Raw genomic sequence first — 26,562 nt, forward strand, 5'->3', positions numbered from 1 at the left:
ATATGTAATTATATGTGTGTTTTCCGATGGTCTTAGGCGACCCCTGTGAAAGGGTCTTTTGACCCCCAAAGGGGTTGCGACCCACAGCTTGGCGACCCACAGGTTGAGAACCACTGTCCTAGAGGGTACATTTGTGGGCTGGAAGGACACGTAGGCAAGGGGGAAGTGACATGGAGGTGAGAGTGAAGAGAGTCTGGGTGATGATAGACTGACATGTGGCTGATCCCAAGGCACTAAGTGATGGTACAACAAGGAACAACTCTAGAAAGGCAGAGAATAAGAGTAGCTTTTCCTTGCCCTACATTTTATTAATTATATAATAGTTGCTAGACTTTATATAACACTTTAAAGTTTGAGAAGATAATGTATTGATATATATCTCTTTTTGTGTTCCATTTATTTATTCAGTAACTGGTTGTTTCTTGCATGTGCCCTGACCAGGGATCGAACCTGCAACCTTGGCATATAGGGATAATGTTCTAAACAACTGAGAACCTGGCCAAGGCTTATTTGAGTCTCACCCAGTACTTTGCAGACAGAAAATGGAAGGTTCTAAATGACTTGTCCAAGATCACATAGCAAGCATGTAGTGAGGTTGAGACTTGACATTCAATTCCTTTTACCAGGTATACTATTTCCCAACCAAGATCAGTGGCAATATTAGTAAGCAGTTTGCACATACACTATATCACTATCTTTGTAGCTTAATTTACAGACCTGTGATGTTGCTCTGTGCACAATGTCAATCTTGAAATAGAAAGTTGCATTATTCTCTGCATTAAGCTTTGTAATGGAATGATTCAGAGCCTTCTTCATATCTGTGCTGTCGACAGGTATCTCTGAGGGGCAGCCACGGCAATCTCTGAGAGATGGTGATAGAAAATCCTCCTCTGAAAAAGGAAGCAGGTTTTAAGTCAGTGTGTGTACTGAAAGAGCAGTCTAGCCTAGGACCTCTCCTGCACATTGTCCAGCACTCATTTATATGGGGTCATGTGCAGCCTAAAGGCCAGTAGTGAGTGGGTAGAGGTTGACTGTATGACCTTCACCTTACTGCCTGCCCTCTTTTCCTCTCCTCAGAGTCAAGGGCATTTAGGGAAACCTTCCATCAGAAGGTGTTAGTTAGTACACCTTCAATATCAATGTGCTGCACTGTTCCTAACTTTTTTGCATTTTTGAAAGAAAGTGTAAAATAGCAACGCTTAATTTAAAGGAATGATTCTCTAGTGGGAAAATTTTAAGTTCTCTGATTCTGGTGAACAGGGAGCTTCAATGATGCTTCTCACCGTGGAATATGCAAATATCTTCCAAGTATGTGAAAAGCCAACTCTTGGTATAAGAAACACTGGTGTGACCATAAACTTGCACTATCTCACTCCTCCCCACCCCATTATAACATGCAGGAGAAAAAAGTATTTAATTGAAAGAACTTATTCTGAGTAATTAAATGGGAGATATAGCTTTCCTAATTTATAACACCTGAGGTAGTGACATCTTATAGACAAGGAAGACCAGCTGACATTGCATGTGGAGATCAGCTTTGCCCAAAGAGCATACACCTTTCCTTCTGTCACCATATTTCCTCTGGCCACTTGCAGAGCAGTCCCAGCTGCATCAGCTACAGCACAGCCGTGCAGAAATGGGGTACAGCTGTAAGTGTTGTTGATTGTATCATGGGACCTAAAGCACAATTCCTATAAAAAGACCAAGCCAGTTGTCTGGGATCAACATGTACTACTAGAGCACAAACATGTATTATCGCATACCTGGTAAAATCTGACACTTCTGTGAGAAGGAAGCAATTCTTAGCTGAGGATCCATGTATGCATGATCTGTACATTCACCGGTATTCTAGTTTTTCAAAAGTAAATAAGTTAAAAAGGTTTTTAAGAACTTTTAAAGTAAACAATTAGTAACATTAAATATAGGATGTTGATTTTACATAGAAAACAAAACAAACCTAACCTCATTGCAAAAGAGAGAATAAGAAACAATTAGGTATTAACATCAACAACAATAAATGTATTTACACAAACACATGAAATAAGACGACAAGAATACCTAGCATAGAAATAATAATCATATAGGCCAGCCAGCATGGCTCAGTGGTTGAGCATCAACCTATGGACCAGGAGGTTATGGTTTGATTCCTGGTCAGGGCATATGGCCAGATTGCAGGCTTGATCCGTAGTGTGGGGTGTGCAGGAGGCAGCTGATCAATGGTTCTTTCACTCATCAATGTTTCTATCTCTCTTGTCCTTTTCCTTCCTTCTTGAAGTCAATAAAAATATATTTAAGAAATAATATATTTGAATGGGTAACATTTCTTTTAGAAAAACAAAGAATTCAGGACCAGCCCATGTAGTTCAGTGGTTGAGTGTCCACCCAGGAACTAAGAGGTCATGTTTAGATTTCTGGTCAGGGCACATGCCTGAGTTGTGGGCTGAATCCCCAGAGTGGGATGTGCAGAATGCAGCTGATCAATGATATTCCTCTCTCATTGATATTTCTATCTCTCTCTCACTCTCCCATCCTTTCTTTCTAAAAATCAATAAAAACATTTTTAAAAAGAGAAAGGCAAAGACTTCTGTATAAAGTTAAAAACAAAATTAATGTATTACATTTTTCAAGAATAATATCTTGTAATATAAAAGATAAAGGTAGATTAAACAGAATGAATGATCAAAACTATATGAAGCAAATATAAACAGAAAAAGGATCTAGAGTATTATTAATATTGGACAAAGTAAACTTCAAGGTAACAAAAAACTCAAGATGGTAGTAAAGAAGATAATTTTATTTTTATAAAGATATAGTCTAGAAGCATGGAGTTAAAATACATAAAGCAGGAATTAGATATATATGTGTAGAAATAGATTAAAATAATGGTGGTGGAGAAATTTTATGTAGTTATAGTTATAAATTTAAGATAGAACAAATGGATAATAAATACATAAAATAATAAAAATATATTTAGGTGGTATTTTCATTTGATCCATATGACTTAAATGATATTTTTATAAGTATGATATAGGTATTTTTAATTGCTTTCACATTACATTACATGAAAGGCTCAATAAACTTCCAAATTGAATCAATACAGGTCATGTGCTTTGACTTCAGCACCAAAAGAAAAAAATTCCTAAAAATATATTTAAACAAATAAACAAGAAACTAACTACTTCCTTTTCTCACCTCCAAACAACATAGATGTTTTATAGACGAATAATTTTTAAAATTAAAGAAACATTTGGTCCTTGCTATGTAAACTGTTTCTGAACATAGAATATAGTGGCAAACTACCCAAGTCAAAAAAATAGTGGCTAACCACCTAACTAAAAAATAGAAGGCAGCAGGGAAAGTAGAGGAGCAAATATGACATGGACTGACTCTATAAAAGAAGCCAAAGAAATGAGTCTACAGGTGCTCAGCAGAGCTGTTGAGGTCAAGACAGTGTGGCCAACACTCTTTCATAGGGTCACCAGGAGTCAGAGCTGACTCAACTGCATGTAACACATACCCAATTCATTCCAGAAAACTTCTAGAGGCCCAGTGCATGAAAATTTGTGCACTCAGAGGGTTCCCTCAGCCCGGCTTGCATCCTCTAGCAGTTTGGTACCCCTCAGTGGATGTCCACCTGCTGGCTTAGGCCCACTCCCTAAGGGAATGGGCCTAAGCTGGCAGTCAGACATCCTCTGGCAGCCCAGGAACCCTTGGGGCAGCGGTTCTCAACTTGTGGGTCTCGACTCCTTTGGGGGTTGAATGACCCTTTCAAAGGGGTCACCTAAGACCATTCTGCATATCAGGTATTTACATTATGATTCATAACAGTAGCAACATTACAGTTATGAAGTAGAAACGAAAATAATTTTATGGTTGGGTCACAACATGAGGAACTGTATTTAAAGGGCCAGAAGGTTGAGAACCACTGCCTTGGGGGATGTCTGACCAATGGCTTAGGCCTGCTACCCAGTGAGAGCAGGCCTTAGCCATTAGTTGAACATCCTTAGCACTGCTGCAGAAGTGGGAGAGGCTCCCACCACTGCAGCTACCCTATAGCTGGCTTCTGGATGAGCGGAGCTCCCTCTGTGGAAATGCACTGACCACAAGGGGGCAGCTCCTGTGTTGAGCGTCTGCCCCTTGGTGGACAGTGTGCATCATAGCAACTGGTCGTGTTGCTGTTAGTGTCAATTTGCATATTGCCTTTTTATTATGTAGGATAATCTGGATACCAAAACCTGAAAAAATAGAATGCACACACAACCACACCCAGAAAACTGTCAAACCTCTTTCACTTATAAAGAGGTACACTTCTTGAACTAAAAATAAAATCTAAATGCATATTTAAAGAATGACTAACTCTAGAGTTTATGAATCTAGAGGTTACTATTAGAAAACTTGTCAAAACAAAATAACAGATTAAATTAGAAATACATAACATGATATTTCAAAACATATTTAAAGCATTTGCTAAATTCTAACACAATTTCTTTTTTTTCTTAAATTAAAAAAAATTGTTGGGGTGACATTGGTTAATTATATAGGTTTCAAGTGTACAATTCTATAATGCATCACCTGTATATTGTATTGAGTGTTTACTACCCAAAGTCAAGTCTCCTTCTGTCATCACTTATCCCCCCTTTATCTTCTTCTACTTTCCCCATCCCCTTTCTCTCTGGTAATCTGTGTCTGTGAGTTTTTGGTGTTTTTTTTTGTTTAATTCTTTCATCTTTCTCACCTAACCCCACTCTAGTCTCTAGTCTCCACTCTGACAGCTGTCAGTCTGTTCTCTGTATCTATGAGTCTGTTAATGCCAATATCTTATTTAAAAACAAAACAAACTTCTTTAAAAGCAGGAATGTAAGGATGCTTCTTTAATATGACAAGAATGTCTACCTGGAACCCATAGCAAATATTATAAATAACAAAATTGTAGAGGCTTTTCTAATAAAATCAGGAATGAAACATAAAGATGTGTGGAATATCTCTGGGAGTTTGGTCAATTCATTGAGACATAGAACAAAACATAAGCATCGGAAAATAGGTGATAAAACAATATCTTATTTTACACCTAGAATAATCAAAAGAATGAGTGCAAAGCTGTTAGAGTTAATCAGAGCTCACTCTCTGAATATAAGGTAAATATGTCTAAATTGATCCATTTATATAAAAATAACATTAAAAAGAATAAAGTAAAATGAAAAACAAAATGTAATTTTTCAGAGCAATAACTAAAAGGAAACAAACAAACAAAAAAACACCCCGACAACACCTAGAAATAACTTTAGTGAGCAAAGTTCTGGATATATAAATAAAATCACACAACTTTTAGAAGTTTAAAATAAAACTTGACTAAGTATAGATGTATGCCAAGACAAAATATATACATACATCAATTCTTCTTAAGTTAATTTAAATACATTTTTATTGATTTCAGGGAGAAAGGGAGAGGGAGAGAGATAGAAACACCAATGATGAGAGAGACTCATTGAATTGGCTGCCTCCTGCACACCCCCTACTGGGGATCGAGGCCACAACCTGAGCATGTGCCCTTGACCTGAATCGAATCCCAAACCTGTCAGTCCGCAGTCCAATGCTCTATCCACTGAGTCAAACTGGCCAGGGTTCCTTTAATTAATTTAGAAATGTTATGTAATTCCAATCTATATGACAACGTAAGTTTTTCTTACAAACTTATTCTAAGGTTGGTTTTAAAGTTATAAATACTAGAATAATAAATCACAAATTTAAACCTACTGTTAAAACATGGCAATGCAAATATAGAGAACAGGTTTTTCATAAGAAACTATTATAGAATTAAGGTTGTCACAAATTTATGTATAAAGGAAAAATGTTGAGATATCTGGTTATCTTCTTGAAAAAAAGCCTCAATTTATAAACTTCAAAAGATACATTAAAATTAATTCCAGGTGGGTTCAAATGCTCTATTTACTGACAAACTAGGGAAAAAAGATGACTGAGCGAATGGTGGAAGAATTCAAAAGGAACATGTTAGTAGATTTGGTCACCAATAAGCAAAATCTATTGGTAAGTCAGAATACCATAATGAAACTAAAAAATGAACAACTAAGAAAATATGACAAATCCTGATACCTTTAATATACAAATACTCTTTCAAATCATTAAGATTTACCCCAAAGAGAAATGGACAAAGGATACGGAAAACAATTCATAAGTTCAATCCATAAATTTCTAACAAATTTCTATTTATGAAAATAAGAATATATACCAAATACAGAAATAGTCTTATTCTCAAGAATTTTTGGTGAGTTATTAATGATAATAAAAATGGAAATAATTCAAATGTTTAACTATAGGAAAGTAATTAAAACAACAAGCTATCATATCTTTAATAGGATATTGTACAGCTATTTAAAAGAAAGTTTATCAAGAATTTTAGAGTTGTAGGAAAATTCTTAGGTGAAAAAAATGCAGCATGAAAGCCTGGCTGGCATGTCTCAGTGGTTGAGCATTGACCTATGATCCAGGAGGTCACTGTTTGATTCCTGGTCAGGGCACATGCCCGGGTTATGGGCTTGATCTTCAGTATAGGGCGTGCAATGTTTCTCTCTCTCTCTCCCTCTTCCTTCCTCTCTGAAATCAATAAAAATATTTTTTAAATGCAGCATGTAAAATAATGACAATTATTAACAGACAAAAAAAAAATCACCAAATTGTCTATATCTCCTTAATCTCCCCAACCCCCAAAAAGATAAGAGGGAAAGACACTAAGATATCTTTGGGTATTTGGGTATGTGGTTTAATATTATTATTGTTTTCTATGTTTTTTTATTGCCTTCTGCATGGGACATGTTTATTTCCAATACGGAGATTATATATATATATATATATATATATATATATATATATATATATATATATATCTCCTATCTAATAAAAGAGAAATATGGTAATTAGCCGTACGACCGCTACCCTTCCCATTGGCTAATCCCTGAGATATGCAAATTAACTGCCAACCAAGATGGTGGCCGGCAGCCAGGCAGCTGATGCGAACAGGGAGGCTTGCTTGCTCCAGTGACGGAGGAAGCCAGGTTCCCCGCCTGCCTTGCCGGCTTATCAGCTGCTCCCTAAGAAACATTGTAACAAATATAGAAGCTAAACAAACCCCCAGAAACCTGCTTTCAGTCAGCCAGGATCTCAGAGCTGGAGTCGCAACAAAGTTTCAAATACAGAAGGTAAACAAAGGCCAGAAACCTGCTTTTAGCAGCCGAGGCCTCATAGCTGGAGCTGAGCCTCAGAGCTAAAGCTGGCCCAGAATAAAAAAAAAAAGGAAAAAAGGACAGGTTGGGAGCTTCAGTCACCCGCCAGCCTGAAAACGGCCCTCAGCCCCTCAGCCAGACTGGCCAGGCACCCCAGTGGGGACCCCCAGCCTGAAGGGGGTGTGACCAGATGCAAACAGCCATCATCCTCTCATCCAGGCTGGCCAGGCACCCCAGTGGGGACCCCCACCCTGAACCAGGACACCCTTCAGGGCAAACCAGCCGGCCCCCACCCATGCACCAGGCCTCTATCCTATATAGTAAAAGGGTAATATGCCTCCCAGCACCGGGATCAGTGGAGCCGCAAGGTCTCCCGGCACCGGGATCAGCGTGACAGGGGGCAGTGCCCAACCCCCTGATCGCCCAGTGGCTCTGTGTGTGACAGGGTGTGGTGCCCCAACTCCCCCCCCCCCCACAGGCCCTGTTCTGTGTGTGATGGGGTAGACCCATAACCTCCCCATTGGCCCTGCCCTGAGTGTGACAGTGGTGGCGCCCCAACCCCCTGATCCACCCTGCTCTGTGTGTGACAGGGGGCGGTGCCCCAACTCCCCTATTGGCCCTACTCTGTGAGTGACAGGGGGGCAGCGCCCCAACCCCCTGATCGGCCCTGCTCTGTGGGTGACAGGGGGTGGCGCCGCAACGCCCTCTCTTGGTACCAGGGATGCAAACCTGAGCGTGACTAGGGGTGGCATTGCAACCTCCCGATCCGCCCTGCTCTGTGCATGACAGGGGGTGGTGCCCCATCTCCCCAATCGGCCCTGCTCTGAGCCCAACCAGGGGCTGCACCTAGGGATTGGGCCTGCCCTCTGCCACCCGGGAGCAGGCCTAAGCCAGCAGGTCATTATCTCCCGAGGGGTCCCAGAATGTGAGAGGGCACAGGCCAGGCTGAGGGACCCCCTCTCCCCCGTGTGCACAAATTTTTGTGCACCGGGCCTCTAGTATATATATAATAAAAAATGACATAGCTGTTAAAGATACAAGGAATACCACACTTATAATACCTTAATTTTGGATGAGGAGATGGATACTGGAAGTAGCTCTGAGGTTCTCAATTCTATTAGCATATTTGATTCACCGAGAAGCTTTTAGGTCATTCTGACTCTAGAGACCCACCCCAGACCTAATCAGAATGCCTGGGGAATGGCCTAGGAGAGGTTATTTTTAAAGCTGGCAATGTGAATCTAATATGCAGTATGGCCCAAGAACTATTTATGAAACTCTTAAATCAGTGCTTTTCCAACCTTAAAGTGCAAATGACTCACCTGAGAATCTTGTTAACATGCAGATTCAGTAGGTGTGGGTGGAACTCAAGATTTGGCTTTTCTAACAAGCTCCCTGGTGATGCTGATGCTGCTGGTTCAGGGACCAACTTGGAATAGCAAGGCCTTCAGTCTTACCAGTTGTAGGCAAGAGAGTTCATGTATATTTTGTGTCCTTTAATTATTGTAACAACGCTGTGAGACCGGTGCTGTTATTCCTCACCATTTTACAGATGAGGAAGTGGAAGCTCAGGAAGTTATAGCAGAAATCTGATTGGATTTGTGACTCCAATCAGCCCTGCATCTGTGTGTGTTGCAAAGAGGGAACTAAATTAAGGCCTTACAAACAGATGCAGGGAGATTAAAGCCAGATAACATCTAAGCCTATATAACCTCAAATGGCTAACTAAAGAACATAAGAAACAGAAGGTGTTAATAGATGCTTTAAAGGCCAGATGACTAAAAATAACAAAGTTAAATAGGAGCTAGAGCATACATTTTTAGTGTCTCTCTCTCCCTCCCTTTTAACTACTTTTTTTATTATGGTAAAATATATGTAAAATAAAGTTTGCCATTTCCACCATTTTTAAGTATATAACTCAGTGATATTAATTTTATCATTTAACTATCACCGCTATTTCCAGTAGTTTTCATCACCCTAAACCAGTGGTCGGCAAACTGCGGCCCCTTGAGTGTGGGCGTGCACGTACAGTGGGATTGAAACTTCGTGGCCACACTCAAGGGGCCAAAGAGCTGCATTTGGCTCACGAGCCGCAGTTTGCCGACCACTGCCCTAAACACAAATTCTGTACCCATTAAGCAATAAATACCCACTTTCCCTCCCTCTAGTCCTTAGAAAACTCAAATGTACTTTTGTTTCTATGCATGTGTTAGATATTTCATATAAGTGGAATCATACAATATTTGTCTTTTTATGTCTTTCTTCTTTCACTTAGCATAATGTTTTCAAGGTTCATCTAAGTTGTAGATTGTGGCAGAATTTCATTTCTTTCTATGGCTAAAGAACATTCCATTGCTTTATATATACATCACATTTTGTTTTTCCACTCATCAATTGATGGACATTTGTGTTGTTTCCACTTTTTGGCTATTGTGAATAATGTTGCAACGAATCCTGGCATGTAAGTATCTGTTTGACTCCCTGTTTTTTAATTCTTTTGGGTATATACCTAGGAGTGCAATTGCTGTGTCATATGGTAAGTCTATGTGTAACTTCTTGAGGAACTACCAAAGTGTTTTCCACAGTGGCTGCACCATTTTACATTCTCATCAGCAATGGGCAAATGTTTCAATTTTTCCACGACCTCCCCAATACTAGTTATTTTCTAATTTTTAAAAAATTATAGCCATCTTTTAGGTGTGAAATGGCATCTCATTGTGGCTTGTTTTACACTCCCCCTCCCTCGGTAGCTAATTATATTGAGCATCTTTTCATGTGTCTAATGACTGTTTGCATATCTTCTTTAGAGAAATGTTTATTTTAAAGTCTGTTGCCCATTTGAAAATTAGGTTGATTGTCTTTTTGTTGTTGCATTATAGGAGTTATTTACATATTGCATATTTAATTCTTATCAGATATATGATGCAAATAATTTCTCCCATTTTCTGGGTTGTCTTTTCACTCTCTTAATAGTATCCTTTTAACTTTTCTCCCAATTATGAAATAAATACATGCTTGATTAGAAACATTGGTAAGTACTAAAGAGTACCAAAATGTATAAAGAATAAAAACAAAGCACTCATAGTTCCAACTGAAAGTTAACTGTGGTTTATATATTTGCATATTTTTTTTATCACTTAATGTATTTTTATGAGTTTATTTGAGGCAAACTATCAACATATGACAGGGAGCAAGATCGCAAATGCTCCCCTTGATCACTTTTTTGTTGTTGTTAATCCTCACCTGAAGATATTTTTCCATTGACTTTAGAGAGAGTGGCAGAGAAAGGGAAAGACAGAGAGAAACATCGATGTGAGAGAAACACATCATGGATAGAGTGTTGGCCTGTGGACTGAAAGGTCGCAGGTTCAATTCTGGTCAAGGGCATGTGCCTTGGTTGCAGGTACATCCCCAGTAGGAGGTGTGCATGAAGCAGCTGATCGATGTTTCTCTCTAATCAATGTTTCTAACTCTCTATCCGTCTCCCTTCCTCTCTATAAAAATCAATAAAATATATTTTAAAAAAAGAAAAAAAGCACATCAATAGGTTGCCTCCTGCATGTACTGTGAACCAGGGCCTGGTCTGTGCTGGGAGAAGCTTGCAAAAGAGTAATATGCCCTTGACCATAATTGAACCTGGGTCCCTTTGGTCCTCAGTCCAATGCTCTGTCTGCTGAACCAAACTAGCCAGGGCCCCTCCATCACATTTGATATTTTACATTTACTTTATATATTTAAATGAATATGTATCTATAATTTTATATATATTTTAACTTCCCATATTATAACCATTTTACTAAATCACTAAAAATCTGTAAACATACTTTTAATGGCTGCATATATTCTACTGTGTGGACATACTGTAACTTATTTAAACATTCCCTAATGTTGAAAACATTTCCAATGTTATTCTATTAATAATAATGCTGAAATTAATATCTTACTCTCTGGGTTCCTCATTTTCTTCCCACATAATAGAATTGTAGAAGTAGAACAACAGACTAAAGGGCTTGAAGCAATCCCTTGCTTAAAGTAGTTTTCTGCTAAAATGCAAATATCCCAGGGATGGTCATTGTGCCCTAGGCATCTGCACATGCACTAACTACTGTCACCTTGTGATCCTCTCTTGTAACATAATTTTGGTTCTGATAAAGTGATGGAGGCTCAGGATATGTTATTAAAAATAAAGAAAGGGGAGGGGATGGGAGAAAATAAGCAAAGGCAAGTTTGAAGTTAAGGAGTGTCCTGCGCAGGGCTCAGGAGCACCGGGAAGGACCTTAAGCAGGTGGGAAGAAAGGGAGACAGGAAAGTGTGAAGACATGAACAGACAAACTTGACATGGCATCATTTTATCTCAAGCCCCAGTTATACCTGTGAATGTTTATTGCCAGATGTACAGATCTTTGACCAGGTAGGTAAGGCAGCTTGACTAGTGACATGGAGAATGTGGCTCTGAATTCATGCATGTCATCTGAAATCTTAATGACCAAGTCTTCCTATGTAGCTGAGTATTCCCACAACTGTAAATACTGGACACCAAATGCTAATAACAATATAATTCGAGTTTTGCCTACTTACACCATTGGAAAGGGGCTTGCAGTCTTCGGTTAAGAATTTAAAATTCTCCTTGGAACAATTAGTTTGCAGAATTAAGTAAGTAACTTCATAGTTTGATCCAGACACCACCTGAAACAATGTTGAACTGAAGAGTTAAAGGGCAGTTTAAACATTATTCACTGTGTTATGAGGAACTTCGAATACTGCCTGGCATATTGAAAGTACTCAAAAATATAAACTCTTAGTACTAGGCAAAAGTCATGACTGAATAAACATTGAGCACTTTATGACTCTCACACTCCTCAACACACACACACACACACACACACACACACACATTCACATATGAAAATAAAAAGCAATATATAGGTGGAGTTACTGTATTTTCTTAAGAAAAACCTAGCAACATTTCCTCTGCCAGGCAACAGAAAAATAATGTCCCTTTGAATTTTGTGAAATATTAATAATACTCTTCTACGTGGTTAAAAACACTTTGGAGCTAGAATGGCCTTTGCTGATAAGTTCTCAGGTTCTGAGACAGACAGGCAGTAAGCTTTGTGGTGCTTTATCTTGAGCTGGTCCCACCCCGATTGCTGGCTATGAACATAATTGAGTAGAACATGCATCTTGTATGAAAGGAAGTTGGATGGTCTATTAAAAGCAGGGAATGTTACTGACTAAAGTAAGTCCTTCATAATTAGACACTGAAATACAAGGAACCCAGTCAACTGTCAGTAAAGACTTAGTGAACTGGATCAATGAAAAGGCCAGATTTCCAAGTATTTACTTTCTTTTAATGATATGAAAACTATAATTTAGAGAGTGCTCAGAAAGCCGTGCCAACTGTTTGGGTTCCATTTCATATTTTGGAGCCATGTTTGACTCATGATGGCTAAGTCATAATGTAATTTTCTTAAAACCTTAAGGCTAGAATGATCTTTTCATCTCACCATCTCTAAGAAAAACATGTATTTCTGACTAACCATTCATTAAAACCAAACTCAGAGCCAGGGATCTTATTAGGCACACTTTTGCCCTTTATATATTGTAGTATCCCAATCACTTTGACTCAAGAAAAAGCTCTTTACCTCCTTTGCCAGTCAGATTAGGACATAAAAGAGCTCCCTCACCACCAGTCATGGAATCATAGGTTTCCTATTGACCAATGGTTTACTTTAGGTTATGAAACCCTAAACATAAAGATCCAACAAAGTTTAACAATACTGTGAGAAATGGAAACTAAAGCACAAACCTGTCTCTGTGCCCTTTTTACTTCTTTAAGAGCAAAGAGGTGGGAATGACCAGTGTGGTTGTTAAAATGTTCAATGGCATGTCTCAGAACAGGGTCGAAGTCAGGGGGGACATTCCTTGTGGTGTACACGCAGCCATAGCAGTCATACTGAGAGGTCACCACAGGGCCCTTGGCTTGACAAAGAGAGAGTAGGCAAAAGGGCAGTGTTAATGAGCAAAACCCGCATTCAGATACTTTGTCCTAAATAAGTAAGATAATTTTGAAGACCCTGGTAAACAAACTTTCTAGTACATTCTAGTCTGTATTAGAAAAAGAGAACACAGGACTGCTTTTTGTCAGGAGAAAAAAACCTACCATTGACTTAGGAACATCTTATGTGCATACTATTGTGCATAATTATTTTAAATTTATTTAGAAATCATTGTAAATTATAGAAATAATACATTAATTTATCATCTTATAAAAAAGTAAAACAGTACAGATATAGCATTATTTATTTTTCAGTGTTAATTAAAGCTCCTTGAAGCCTCATTCAGGATATAATATGTTTTGTATGAATTCATTTCAACAAACATGTAGATATTTTGCTCCTTCCGTAATATGTCAGGTGCTGAGCGAGACTGTGTGGTTACGTTAACTTGTTAGTAGTGGTCATTGTGGTGTGTTGGGAGCACAAGAGACTTGGTTGGAAGGAGGACATTCTGATAAAAGGGAAGTGTGTGGAAGGCCACCTGCCCTGTTTATCTGAATTCCGACTTAAGGGAGACATAGGGGAGTGTCAAAATCGGCGCCCCTAATTATTTCCTGACCTTTTCAAACAAGTCTGATTACATACAGACCCTAGGTGTTTACTGAAATCCTTATGCTTAATCCCTGGATGCCCTTGAATAGATGACAATGTAAACACCTGTGTCCTCCCAAGATTACTCACCCTACTGATTGTATCTAAAGATAAAAACTGCAATAAAAGGCTAACAAGGCAGACAATTGAGGCTGCTCTGGCTGCTAAAGCCAGGAGCCCCTTAGCCTTCTCTTTCATAATCATACTGTGTCTGAGTAATCTGTTCATCCATCGTTCAGGGGCTGCTGGTCAGACTGGGCAGTAGTGAAGGTATTGAGCAAAGTGGAGTGGGAGAGACATAAGTGCAGATGGATATTTCAAAATAATTCGGCAAGAGCTTGGGAAGGCAGGAATTTAGAGCGAGCTCAAGAAAGACTTTCATGAGGAGAAGAGGCCTGAGTTAAGAAGGGTGTAAAGTGGTCAAGGTCAACTGGGCAACATAAAGTGTGAGCCTGAGAAGAAGGAACAAAGGGAGGAATGGCTCTCAAGAAAGCAGGATGAGTCAGGGGCAGTGTGTGGGATGCGGTGTATACTTTTTATTGTGGCTAAAATCAGGAGACAGGCACTGGCTATTGTGGTCTGGACAATTAATAGAGAGTCCTCTGGATGGAGAAACCAAGATGGCGGCGTAGGTAAACACCTGAAATTGCTGCCTCCACAACCACTTCAAAAATACAACTAAAAGACAAAACGGACATCATCAAGAACCACATGAAGGCTGGATGAGTGGAAATTCTACAACTAGAAAAATAGAGAAAAGCACACTGAGACTCAGAGGAGGTGCGGAAGTAAAGTGCAGAGGTACCGAGGCATGTGTGGAAAGGGCTGGCAACTGAGGACAGGGCTATCTTTTTCAATCGAGAGGGAGGCACAATCTCCCGACTGCTCTGAATGCCAGTTCCTGGCGAGTCTCTGGGGACCCAGACTCATATGGGGAGAAACTGGACTGTCTGGCATTGGGTAGAACTCGAGGGCGGCTTTCTCTCAGAGGTGCTTGCAGCAATTACCCTGGAAGAGTGAGACCCAGGGCCCCTTAGGGCAGGGCTGAAGATCAGCAATAGCTGTTTGGTCTGCCCTGTTGATTCCCTGAGACCCCGTCCCACCCAAGTTGTGCACAGAGGCTTTTGCATATGAATGACCTGGCCCTTTGCAATCTAAAATTACCTAACTAACTGCAGCTGGGTCAGAGAGACCCAGAACATCCAAAAAAAGGCCCAAGGCCCCACAGCAGCTTGCATTGCTTCACAACTGGGCCTCATCTGGGCACCTCCCAACTCCAAACAAAGAAGAGGAATCTGCAGATGTCTCTGTAGCTCCTGCTGGGTAACCTCAGGCAGAGGCTAAATTAGCACCTCCTTAGAGATCCAAGAGCCAGTGTACCCAGTGGTCAGAGTAGACCATCCAGATTACAACTCCTCAGATCCATAAGGGACACACTCAGGGGGCAGACTCAGTGAGCACCAAGCCCCACTGAAGCAAGCCTTGCCCCAGAAGGGTGTCTCCAGCACAGAAGTTCTCCCACTGTAGACACAGCTGATTCTCACAGCCAATTGACCTGGAGGTCAATTCCTCCCAGTGATCCCTACAACAATCAAGGCTTAACTACAACAAGAATGTGCACAAAGCCCACAAAGGGGTGCACCAAGAGTGTCCACCTCAGGTAATTGGGGAGGCTGAGCCACTGGACCCTATAGGACACCTAGCACACAGAGCCACTCTACCAACACAGGGAAGCATAAAAAATGTGGAGACAAAGAAACAGGTCACAAATGACAGAAATGGAGGAAAGCAAACTACTGGATATAGAGTTCAAAACCACGGTTATAAGGTTTTTCAACAATTTTCTAGAAACTGCTGATAAATTTAGTGAGATCTTCCATAAATCTAGTGAGACCCTCAAGATATGATAAAGGACCAGCTAGAAATTAAGCATACACTGACTGAAATAAAAAATATTATGCAGAGATCCAACAGCAGACTAGAAGATCCCAAGAATCAAGTCAAAGATTTGAAATACGAAGAAACAAAAAACGCCCGAGCGGAAAAACAAAAAGAAAAATGAATCCAAAAATATGAATATAGTGTAAGAAGCCTCTGAGACAACTTCAAGCGTACCAACATTTGAATTATAGGGGTGCCAGAAGAAGAGAGAGCGCAAGATATTGAAAACCTATTTGAGGAAATAATGACAGAAAATTTCCCTACCTGGTGAAAGAAATAGACTTCCAAGTTCAGGATGCTCAGAGAACCCCAAACAAAAGGAATCCAAACAGGACCACACCAAGACACATCATAATTAAAATGCCAAGAGCAAAAGACAAAGAGAGAATCTTAAAAGCAGCAAGAGAAAAACAGTTAGTTACCTACAAGGGAGTACCCATACGACTGTCAACTGATTTCTCAATAGAAACTATGCAGGCCAGAAGGGAGTGGCAAGAAATATTCAAAGTGATGAATAGCAAGAACCTACAACCAAGATTACTTTTCCCAGCAAAGCTATCATTCAGGATTGAAGGTCAGATAAAGAGCTTCACAGATAAGAAAAAGCTAAAGCAGTTCATCATCACCAAACCAGTATTATATGAAATGCTGAAAGGTATCCTTTAAGAAGAAGAGGAAGAAGAAGAAAAAGGTAAAGATAAAAATTATGAACAACAAATACATATATATCAACAAGTGAATCTAAAAATCAAGGGAATAAATAATTTGATGAACAGAATGAACTGGTGAATATAATAGAATCAGGGGCATAGGAAGGGAGTGGACTGACACTTCTCAGGGGGGTAGGGGTGTGGGGGTGTGGGAAGAGACTGGACAAAAATCATACACCTATGGATGAGGACACTGGGGTGGACGTAAAGGCAGAGGGTGGGGTGGGAACCGAGTGGAGGGGAGCTATGGGGGAAAAAAGAGGAACAACTGTAATCATCTGAACAATAAAGATTTAATTTTTTTAAAAAAGAGAGTCCTCTGCTGTGGAGTCCTCTGCTGTGGACTCCCTGGAGTCCAGGGGCTATGAACTATATTCCAACGGTCATGGGCTTCTTGGTAAACCTGATAAGAACTATGGCGCCCTCTCCAGGAAAATGCCGGTACTCACAACGTTCTCCATAGAATTTCAGGGTGTGCATAGACCCACTGAATGGAATTAAAAAGTGGTTGGCAGTAAAGATGGGGTGCGACTGACTGGGTTTTAGTAAAATATTAAAATAGGAGCGAGCTTGTATTAGGTTACCAAGTAATGTTTATAACAGATAGCCTTAACCTGCTGGTCAGTAGAGGCAGACACTGTAGAGAGGAAGTCATGAAGGCATCTTGGGGCCCTTTGCCTTGGGCTCTCACCATGTGAGTGTGTAGGACCCAAATAGAATCAGGAGGCCAACAGTGTTCTACAACAGTATCCCTCAGTTGTGAGTATGTCAGCACAACTCCCCCTGCAGCTGTTTCTTGTCACTCACTCCATAAGCATGTGTGTCATAAAAAAGATTTACTGGGTGAATATTCATAGCTTTCCTCTCTGCTCTTCCCTTGCAGAAGATATGTTGCATCAGGGCAGTGGACAAAGTTAACAAACTGGAGGGGACTTACATGGGAAAGGAGAGAATTACTGACGGCAGGACAAAAGATTGATGAACACAGAAAGGAGAGGTGGAAGGGAATAGAGACCAGAGGATGGTTTGCTGACGTCAAGGGCAGCTCTGACTGAGGTAAGAGGAGAGATGGGGCAGTCTTTTGAGGGTGAAAGATGCAAATTCAATTTTTCCAGGCAACGGAATGATTTTTCATCCTGCTCCAACATTTCTAGGGAAATTTTTAAAAATTTAAAAAAGATTTTAAATTTTGAATTCTGAAAGATATTTGGCCAAAAAGATTTCAGATAAGGGACTGTGGATCTTGAAGTAATTGTGGATCTACACGGTGTGGCAAAGAACTTTTTCGCTCATAGTATATAAGTGCTGTGTTCTGGATCATGTGAAAATTTGCTTATGAGTTAAAGTACTTAAACTAAATAACTAAAAGCTACACCATCTTTTTTTTAAATTGTGATTTCTGTTTTGGACTGTTTTTCTTTGAATGCCACTTGTTGCAAGAGCTGAAACTCAAGAAATATAGTTTTTGTGGGTTCCTTATGGATGATTAAGGCCAATATAGAACAATTGCTCCTCCACTGATGTTCACGAGTGTGGCTGAAGATGCTGTCTGGAGCCTCCTAAACTAAAACTCTATCTTGCAAAAGGCCAGTTCTGGGTTGGCTTTTGTGACTGACATCCCCTAGATGTGCCCATTCTTCTGCACCCACCACTCTGCCACCAGAGGGAAGGAGCTAACAGTGGTTATATCTCTGCATAAGTTGCTCCATTCTTATAGGTTCTACTATACCAACTCTGCTAAATACTTAACTGTGGTGGGACTGGGTTTCCTCATTTATAAAATGAGAATATTAACACTTGCCTCATAGAATTGTTGTGAGGATGAAATAAATCAACATATGTAAAATGATTAGCACTGTGGCTAACAATAAGTGCTCAATAAATATCAGCTATGATTACTTTTATTCTGATGATCATCAATTAATTATTATGCTTTAACTTCAAGCCGACCATCTTGTTTCAGTCTACAATAATCCTCTGAAGTGAAAATTACTCTGATTCCCTTTTAAGAAATAGAGAAACCAGCCCTAACTGGTTTGGCTCAGTGGATAGAGCGTCGTCCCAGGTTCGATTCTGGTCAAGGACAATTCTGGTCAAGGGCATGTACCTTGGTTGTGGGCACATCCCCAGTAGGAGGTGTGCAGGAGGCAGCTGATCAATGTTTCTCTGTCATCGATGTTTCTAACTCTCTATCCCTCTCTTTTCCTCTCTGTAAAAAATCAATAAAATATATTTAAATAAAAAAGAAAAAGGGAAACCAAAAAGGTGAAGAGCTTTTGAAGGATTGCAGGCCAGATCTGACCTCAAAGCCTGTGCTTTTCTGGCTGTAGGACACCCCCACAATTGAAGCATGTGGCATGTTTTCTAGTCCTTTCCAGGGCCTTTGCACACATCTAATTCAGTGCTGCTGTCCAGGGAGAGGCCAGGGGATGATTGACAGGAGCCTGGCCCCACCCTCAGGACTCTGCCACCAAAGACCCCCCAACAGCCAAGTCGGTAAATGGCATTGCATAGCCACCCACTGCCCTCTGGGAAAGGGCTTTGTCCAGGTTATGCTCCTGGCCCTACAGGAAATGGTTTGTTTCCCCCCAGGGCATCACCACACTATATATCAGCTACCTGGAGTAATGTGGCAGGTCTGGGTTGTCACGGAGAATTCCATTTTCCCTTTCTTCCCTATGGTCGCCATGCATTCTCCTGTGGCCTAGAAAGAAGAAAGAAAGAAAGAAAGAAAGAAAGAAAGAAAGAAAGAAAGAAAGAAAGAAAGAAAGAAAGAAAGAAAGGAAGGAAGAAAGGAAGAAAGAAATGAAGGAAGAAAGAAAGAAAGAAGGAAAGAAAGAAAGAAAGAAAGAAAGAAAGAAAGAAAGAAAGAAAGAAAGAAAGAAAGAAAGAAAGAAAGAAAGAAAAAAAGAAAGAAAGAAAGGAAGAAAGAAAGAAAGAAAGAAAGAAAGAAAGAAAGAAAGAAAGAAAGAAAGAAAGGAAGGAAGGAAAGAAGGAAGAAAGGAAGAAAGGAAGGAAGGAAGGAAGGAAGGAAGGAAGGGAGAAAGAAAGAAAGAGAAAAAGGATACCATTTATCTTAATCTTTCAGATGGAGCAGGGCACCTAGGGCTGTTGCTACTAGTAAGTATGGCTTTTCTCTTATTTAAAACTTAAGATTCTTTTCTAACAGACTTTTGAGACACCAGAATGAATGTTTTTGTAGCCTAATCATTATTATTTACAAATCATTGATATTCATGAAGTGTCCAGAGGAGAGGCAGTATAGATAGTGAGGTTTTAAAATAATGTTATGTTTGTAGCACTAGAGATATTTCTTTTTCACCAAGGTGAACACATTGCCCTAAAACTAGCCTGCCAAACTCTCCTCTTATAGTTCAACTTCAGGGTTCAACTGCACAGAGGATGTGGTGCTTTTGATACCATTGTAATAACCAGGTATTAACTGAAAATGAGCAAAGGGAAGGCCAAATAGACACAGGCCCAGTAAAGTCTGGGTGACCTAAGGAAGGTACTTGTCTGTCAGTCACCATGGGAACATAGTCGGTGTGGCCACTGCAAGCAAAGGAATATTTCAGATATTAAACTCCTAAACAAAGGAGTTCTCTCTCCTGCCTCTCTTGCACACTGGGGCTCCTGGCTCTCTTTTGCAGTGGACACACTCCTCTGCAGGCACTCGCATGGCCCACAGCCATATGTCTCCCCCCACCACAAACACACACACATACAATGGACTACTGGACGGGAACTAGTCCTGATGCTGTGCCAGACCCAGCTCCACCATGGAATGAAAACTTTGGACATTGCTTTTGCTTTTGGCTCTGCTGAATCCCTGGCTGCACCTCTTTTAGGACTGGTTTAAGGGAAATGGGACTTTAGAAATGCAGATATGGAATTCCACACAAATAAAGTGTGAGTCTTAGAAATTTTTTTCTCAAGATGTCATGAGGACCAGACCCTCAACATCCAGTGGGGAAAGGGATCCCCCACTTCCCACCAGTGGACACCCCATTTCCACCAATAACATTTTGACACATTAAAGAGGTGAGTCCATGGACTGTGGAAAGAGTGGCTTCCTTCCTGGCAGATACTGGCTGTTAACTCCCTCAGGTAAGGCCAAACAACCAGCTGTGGTGTGGCATACAGATGTTAGGCATTTGATTAAAATATCCTGTTATTAAAACAAGGTCTTTTCATATGTATCTCCTTTCACCTTTCAATTTAGGTCAATTTTACCTCCCTTTTACAAGGGAGCCCATGGGTTAAAAGTGGTCAGCTAATTAGAGGCAGAGTAGAATTCCAACTCAGGTCTGCACAAATAAAGCACCCAATTGGTCATAGGAGTCCCCTCTTCATGGGAGGGCTTTCTCCAATCTCATGGCTGGCCTCTCATGCCCTTTCTGTCTGTGCAAGAACATAGACATCAACCATTTGACTTTTGTACACATTTGAGCGTTTATGTGCACCCCTCACAAACAGGCTCCACAGTACTCATCACCCCCAGCACTAATAGAATAACTTCGCAGTCTCGATTGAGAAAACTGGAGGCTCCAGACCATCACACTTACAGCTTGCTCAGCTTCTTTGTAGTCACAGTCCTGCCAGGTTTTGCCACTTTGAACAGGACAGTCACCCTCCTTGATTTCGTATTTGACAGAATAAAATATGTTCCGGTCTCCCTGGAAAAAAGAAAACAAAGATACATAGGGCTCATTCAACTGACAACAGCAGACCATCGGAGAGGGATCTGGTGCAGTTATGAATATTTGATATTGGTTTAGTTCATCAAGAGCAAAACATTTACTAAAAATACTGAAAGTTACAAATACTTGGAAGCATGTACATAATATATTTATAAACATGTATTTTCAAATAACAAAGTAGTATACATAGTATTAGCCTATTTTTGTAGAAAGCAATTTACATGCACATATATGATTTTAAAAGCCTGAAAAATTATTCAGCAAAGCTGTTAACATGTTTCATCTCAGTGGTGAGTGTATGTCTATCTTTTACTTTCTTCTTTAACCAAACATTCCTAAATTGTCTGAGTATTTTTTGAAAAAAATATATATTACTTTTACAATTAGAAAACAAACAAGAGTACTTTCTATTGTCATTTTTTGAAAAAAATGTTAACATGTATCTCTGGGTGATGAGATTAGTTATGGGTAATTTTAGTATTTTTATTTGGTTTGTTTGGTGTTCTATTTTTTCTAACATGTCATAAAATAATAAATAAAAATTTAAAAATCCAAAGGTTTTCAGTTAGATGAGCTTTTAGATGCAAAATCCTGGCATGATGGAGCAGCAAGAGACCAGAGAGGTGCTGCTGCCCAGCCCCTCACTTTGCAGGTGAGAGAACGGAGGCCCAAGTAGAGAGGGCAGAGCTTAGGCAGCCGCCCACCTTGGAAAGGCAAAGCCAACCCAGACCCCGGGTCTCCTGAGTCCAGGGGCAGTGCTCTCTCAGAGCCTGCACTCGTCAGAGTATTTGCATCTGGGAGATGATGGAGTCAAACACGATAGTTCCGAGGTTCGTTTCAGGTCTCAGATTTAGATAAAGCAGTAGGTGACAGTGATTCTGTGGACATTTTAGAAAAAATAAATACCCAATAACAACACATTTGCCACAGATGTCAGCCAATGACAAGACCAATAAAATATTGCCGAGGGCACCAGGACTCCCATGACTACACTAGTTTGTAATACAGAATGGCTCAATGTTACTTTCAGAAATAAATAAAAGCCCACTGTGCTGTTTTCTTTAATCTCATCATGTCAAATGGATGGATATTTTCTTCTACCAAAGTAAATTATCACAGAGACATAGTGAAATTTATTTGAAGAAACTATTGAAAGCTTGTATTTTCATAACTTTGTGTTTTTTCCCTTTGAAAATAATTTGCTTTCTTTTGCATCACACAAGACTTCTAATTTCTAAATAGGGTACATCAAAAACAAAAATATTCTCCCTGTGTCTCATCTTTGTTTTCACCCATGCAAGAAATCCTTCTGGAATATCAGCACATCATTAAACAGGTATCAAACCACTGAATCTACAAGTTAATACATATTCTGTTATGGCAGAATAACCAAGAATTTTCCCCAAAGAAAGATGTTCATTTTCCAAATATAAAAGGGTCCAAGATGGTCATATGCGAACAAACAAAATCTCTTATGCCAGGTTTTTTAGGCTAAAGATGGATAACACACTGGCACCTCAAGAAAGCTGAAACTATAAATAGATCCAAATTAAGAATGTCTACATTTCTTTAGAAAACAGAACCAGAATTCCTTTTTAAAAATGACTCTGTGGAATGGCTTTGCTTCCATATTTGCCTAATATTGTAACAGTAAAACAGACACAAGAACGTTGATGACAGCTCAACAATGCTGGATGCACGACTATTACACCTGCACTTTTGTTTAAAAAGTCCCACAGATTTATTGACTAAGGTTAGAGAGCAAGTCATATTATCCTATTTGATGCTTTTTCTACAGTGTCCAAGATCATTATACGGATACAGCCAAAGTTGGGCCCCAACTATCAGGAAAAAGACCAGAGAAGAAAATCAGGGTAGTTATTTAGTCCCCCTAGTTAATTGTTTGAACTGGAACAACAAAAGGTGGAAAACATGGACTGCAATGAATTAAAGAAGTTGGAAAAAGTTGGTGGAGAGAGGCATGGTATATGAATAACGTCATTGGGCTTGGGATGTCAAGGACAGTGCAAAAAGAGCATCCATGGGACCAAGTACTTATAATGTCCTGTGGTGTCACTCCCTCAGCAACGTTAGGATATCTGTATGTGAGAATAAATAGATCAGTTATGCAATAAGGCAGTGTGTCAAATATGCATTCGTCCTGTGGAATGAACCACCACAGAGATACATGATACCATACACATTCTTTAAGTGCTCTTGTGTTGTATATGATTTGCTTGTTTTCAAAGCCATACTGGCAAGTTTATCCCTGGGATGTGTTTGGAGAGAGGAGTTGTCCTCTGAGCCAGGTTTGCTTAATCTTTCCTTTATCAAGAGATAATGATTGACTTTAAAGAGATATAAAGCTAACAGTTGTTTGATTTTGATTTTTTTTCTGTCATTTGCATCATCCTGACTGTTTTCATTTAAACAACAACAAAATAAAAAATCACAACTAAACCCTCCACCCCCGCCCCCAACCTAATAGTTTTGATGCATCCAGTTTTATTTCTTGGAATCACACATCCTGTCAGGATTCATCTTCAACCTGAGTGTATCCATCAGTGACAAAGAATATTCTAAACCAACTGGAACATTGCTGTTACTCCTGATGCATTCAGCCATCAGGACTTCATGATAGATATTTTATCTAATATAGTAGAACTATATTAGCTTCTTTTCAGACTCCTCTTGACATACCCCACTGTCCTTCATTTACCCTAGTTTTATTAAAATATAATTTATTGAGATATATTTATTGAGGTATAAATAAATTACATGTATTAAAGATATACAAAAAGATGATTTGCTATATGTTTACATTGTGAAATGATTACCACAAATAAACTAACTAACACATTGTCACCTCACATAATTACCTGTTTTGTGTGTGTGGTGAGAACTCTTAAAATCTAGCCCTTTAGCAGATTTCAAGTATACAATACAGTATTATTAATCCTATTCACCATGATGTACATTAGACCTCCAGGACCTACTTATCTTATTTTTTAAAAAATATATTTTATTGATTTTTACAGAGAGGAAGGGAGAGGGATAGAGAGTTAGAAACATCGATGAGAGAGAAACATCGACCAGCTGCCTCCTGCACACTCCCCACTGGGGATGTGCCCGCAACCAAGGTACATGCCCTTGACTGGAATCGAACCTGGGACCCTTGAGTCCGCAGGTCGACGCTCTATCCACTGAGCCAAACAATCTTATTTGGTCAGGCAATCTTATTTATATATATATATATATATATATATATATATATATATATATATATAAATATATTTTATTGATTTTTTACAGAGAGGAAGGGAGAGGGATAGAGAGTTAGAAACATTGATGAGAGAGAAACAATCAGCTGCCTCCTGCACACTCCCCACTGGGGATGTGCCCGCAACCAAGGTACATGCCCTTGACCGGAATCGAACCTGGGACCCTTGAGTCTGCAGGTCGATGCTCTATCCACTGAGCCAAACAGTTAGGGCTAAATATATTTTTATGGAGTTCAAAGAGGAAGGGGAAAAAAAGAGAGATAGAAATATCAATGATGAGGGAGAATCACTGATTGGCTGCCTCCTGCACACCCCACACTTGGGATCAAGCCTGCAGCTCGGGCATGACTGGAAAATGAACCGCAAACTCCTGGTTCATAGGTTGATGCTCAACCACTGAGCTAAGCTACCAGGCTCATCTTATAACTGAAGGTTTGTACCCTTGACAACCGCCCCCACATTTCTCCCACCCCACAGTCCCTAGCAACCACCATTTTACTTTATGCTTCTGTTAAGTTTGACTTTCTTAGATTCCATTTATGTGTAAGATTATACAAAATGTGTTAGACATACCCCCTTAAAGACCTCCTCCCCTTTGAGGTCTTTATATTTCAGTTTAAGGACGGTCACCCAGTTAACCCTCTTGCTGTGGCCAGACTGAGTTCCTGGATTTTCCCACTCTACATAGTCCCTTTCAAATGACTCCATCTACCTTTCTTTAATTTCAGCCTAGGATATCTGTCGTCTGATAACCCAGGAGGCCAATCTTGGAGGCTTGAGGACTAGTCATACCCTGCCCAACTCCGAGCCCAGAGAGTGGGGTTGGTCTTTTCTAAGAGCTGTAAGCCTCTATCTTTAATTATAAGAGTTTTTTGTGTGAGATATGTGGTGTGCGTGCGTGTGTGCGTGCGTGTGTGCGTGCGTGTGTGTGTGTGTGTGTGTCCTGGGTTCAAGTGATAGCATAAATCCCAAATGACCTCAAGTTTAACTCACTCACCGTGCTGATGACTTGTTTTATGCGGTATAATACAAATTGATTGCCACTGTTGCTTCCATTATTGTATTTCTTCAGAGCTGTATCCACAGCCTTAAATACATCCTCATCATTGCAGTCAATTTCTTGTGGTTGGTCCTCTTGGGCAAAACTTGTTAACAGCCTGGAACAAAGGAAAAGGATGGCAAGTAACTTCATGACTTATCAGTCTCCCTCTGGGAGTTTCACCAAGAATTGGAAGCTAAGTTGGAGGCTGATGTTAACCCTCTTCAGCCTCTTATCTCTTCTGTCTCTCCTCTCTCTGTCTTAGCACTTTAGGGTTCTGCTTGGCTTCTGGCTGATGTCCACTATTTGTTCTCTTATAAAGGACAAATGGCTCTGCTGGATGATCCAAGCAGATCTCAGGCTGGTCCATTACAACACTGGGTCTTTGACCTGCTTGTTTGTATTTGGGAGGCATGTGTGAGCACATTTCCAGGAACTTGTACAGCTTTGTGTAGCAAATCAGAGTACAATCCAATAAAGGATGAGAGAAAAAAAACATCAACCACCTCTTATTCCCTTTCCCAAATGACTTTCCCAAAGCTATTTATGAAGGACACTGCATGTGACAATGCAACCATGAGCAGACACCTTTCAATAAAATTTCTTTGCACTCCTGCAGAGCAGATGCACAGGAACATAGTGAGTGCAGGAAGTCTCACACAGGACATTGGAATGACTGAAAATAAAAATGAGCATCCTATCTGGTCTCTGGCTAAGCCAGCCTCCCTCCATTCCACTGGATCTGCTGTAGAAAGGAAAATGTTCCCCAGGGTGGAGGAGACAGGGGAGAAACTTAAGGAGAGATGGTTTGAATGAAGCCCTCTGACCCTGTCCTTCCTTCTTGTTTCTGGTTTGGTGGACTTTATAGGGGTCTTTCATTCACTAAGCCTAAGTGACCTTTCAGATAAAGTTAGACTATTCAGGGAGAGGAGGTCTAAAGGTAGTTTAAAGATATGGGCTAGTAGTTGTTTGCCTTCAAGTCTTACCCTCTTCCCCCACAAAA

At 40.0% G+C, this 26,562-nt stretch overlaps 1 protein-coding gene across 1 annotated transcript; it reads right to left on the reverse strand.

Moving 5' to 3' along the window:
• Positions 1 to 660: 660 nt before the first annotated feature.
• On the reverse strand, positions 661 to 25,712 carry LOC102441373 (kininogen-1-like). Its single transcript, XM_014452242.2, has 7 exons — positions 25,518 to 25,712; positions 21,105 to 21,215; positions 19,159 to 19,243; positions 13,048 to 13,220; positions 11,817 to 11,924; positions 1,764 to 1,848; positions 661 to 890 (listed from the first exon to the last, which is right to left on the reverse strand). Exons 1-7 carry the CDS (start codon positions 25,710 to 25,712, stop codon positions 661 to 663), a joined length of 987 nt encoding a protein of 328 aa, XP_014307728.1.
• Between the last annotated feature and the right edge of the window lie 850 nt (positions 25,713 to 26,562).

Source organism: Myotis lucifugus, unplaced genomic scaffold, assembly GCF_000147115.1.
Source record: "Myotis lucifugus unplaced genomic scaffold, Myoluc2.0 scaffold_14, whole genome shotgun sequence".
Lineage (NCBI taxonomy): Eukaryota > Metazoa > Chordata > Mammalia > Chiroptera > Vespertilionidae > Myotis > Myotis lucifugus.

Bases quoted from the DNA above. Each gene is read 5' to 3' on its own strand.
- LOC102441373 (XM_014452242.2), bottom strand. From the start codon at position 25,712: ATGAAGTTACTTGCCATCCTTTTCCTTTGTTCCAGGCTGTTAACAAGT. The intron at 11,925-13,047 runs GTTTGTGCTTTA...ACATTGTTTCAG, and splicing joins TAAAAAGGGCACAGAGACAG to GTGGTGTCTGGATCAAACTA. The intron at 891-1,763 runs GTATGCGATAAT...TTCCTTTTTCAG, and splicing joins GAAGTGTCAGATTTTACCAG to AGGAGGATTTTCTATCACCA.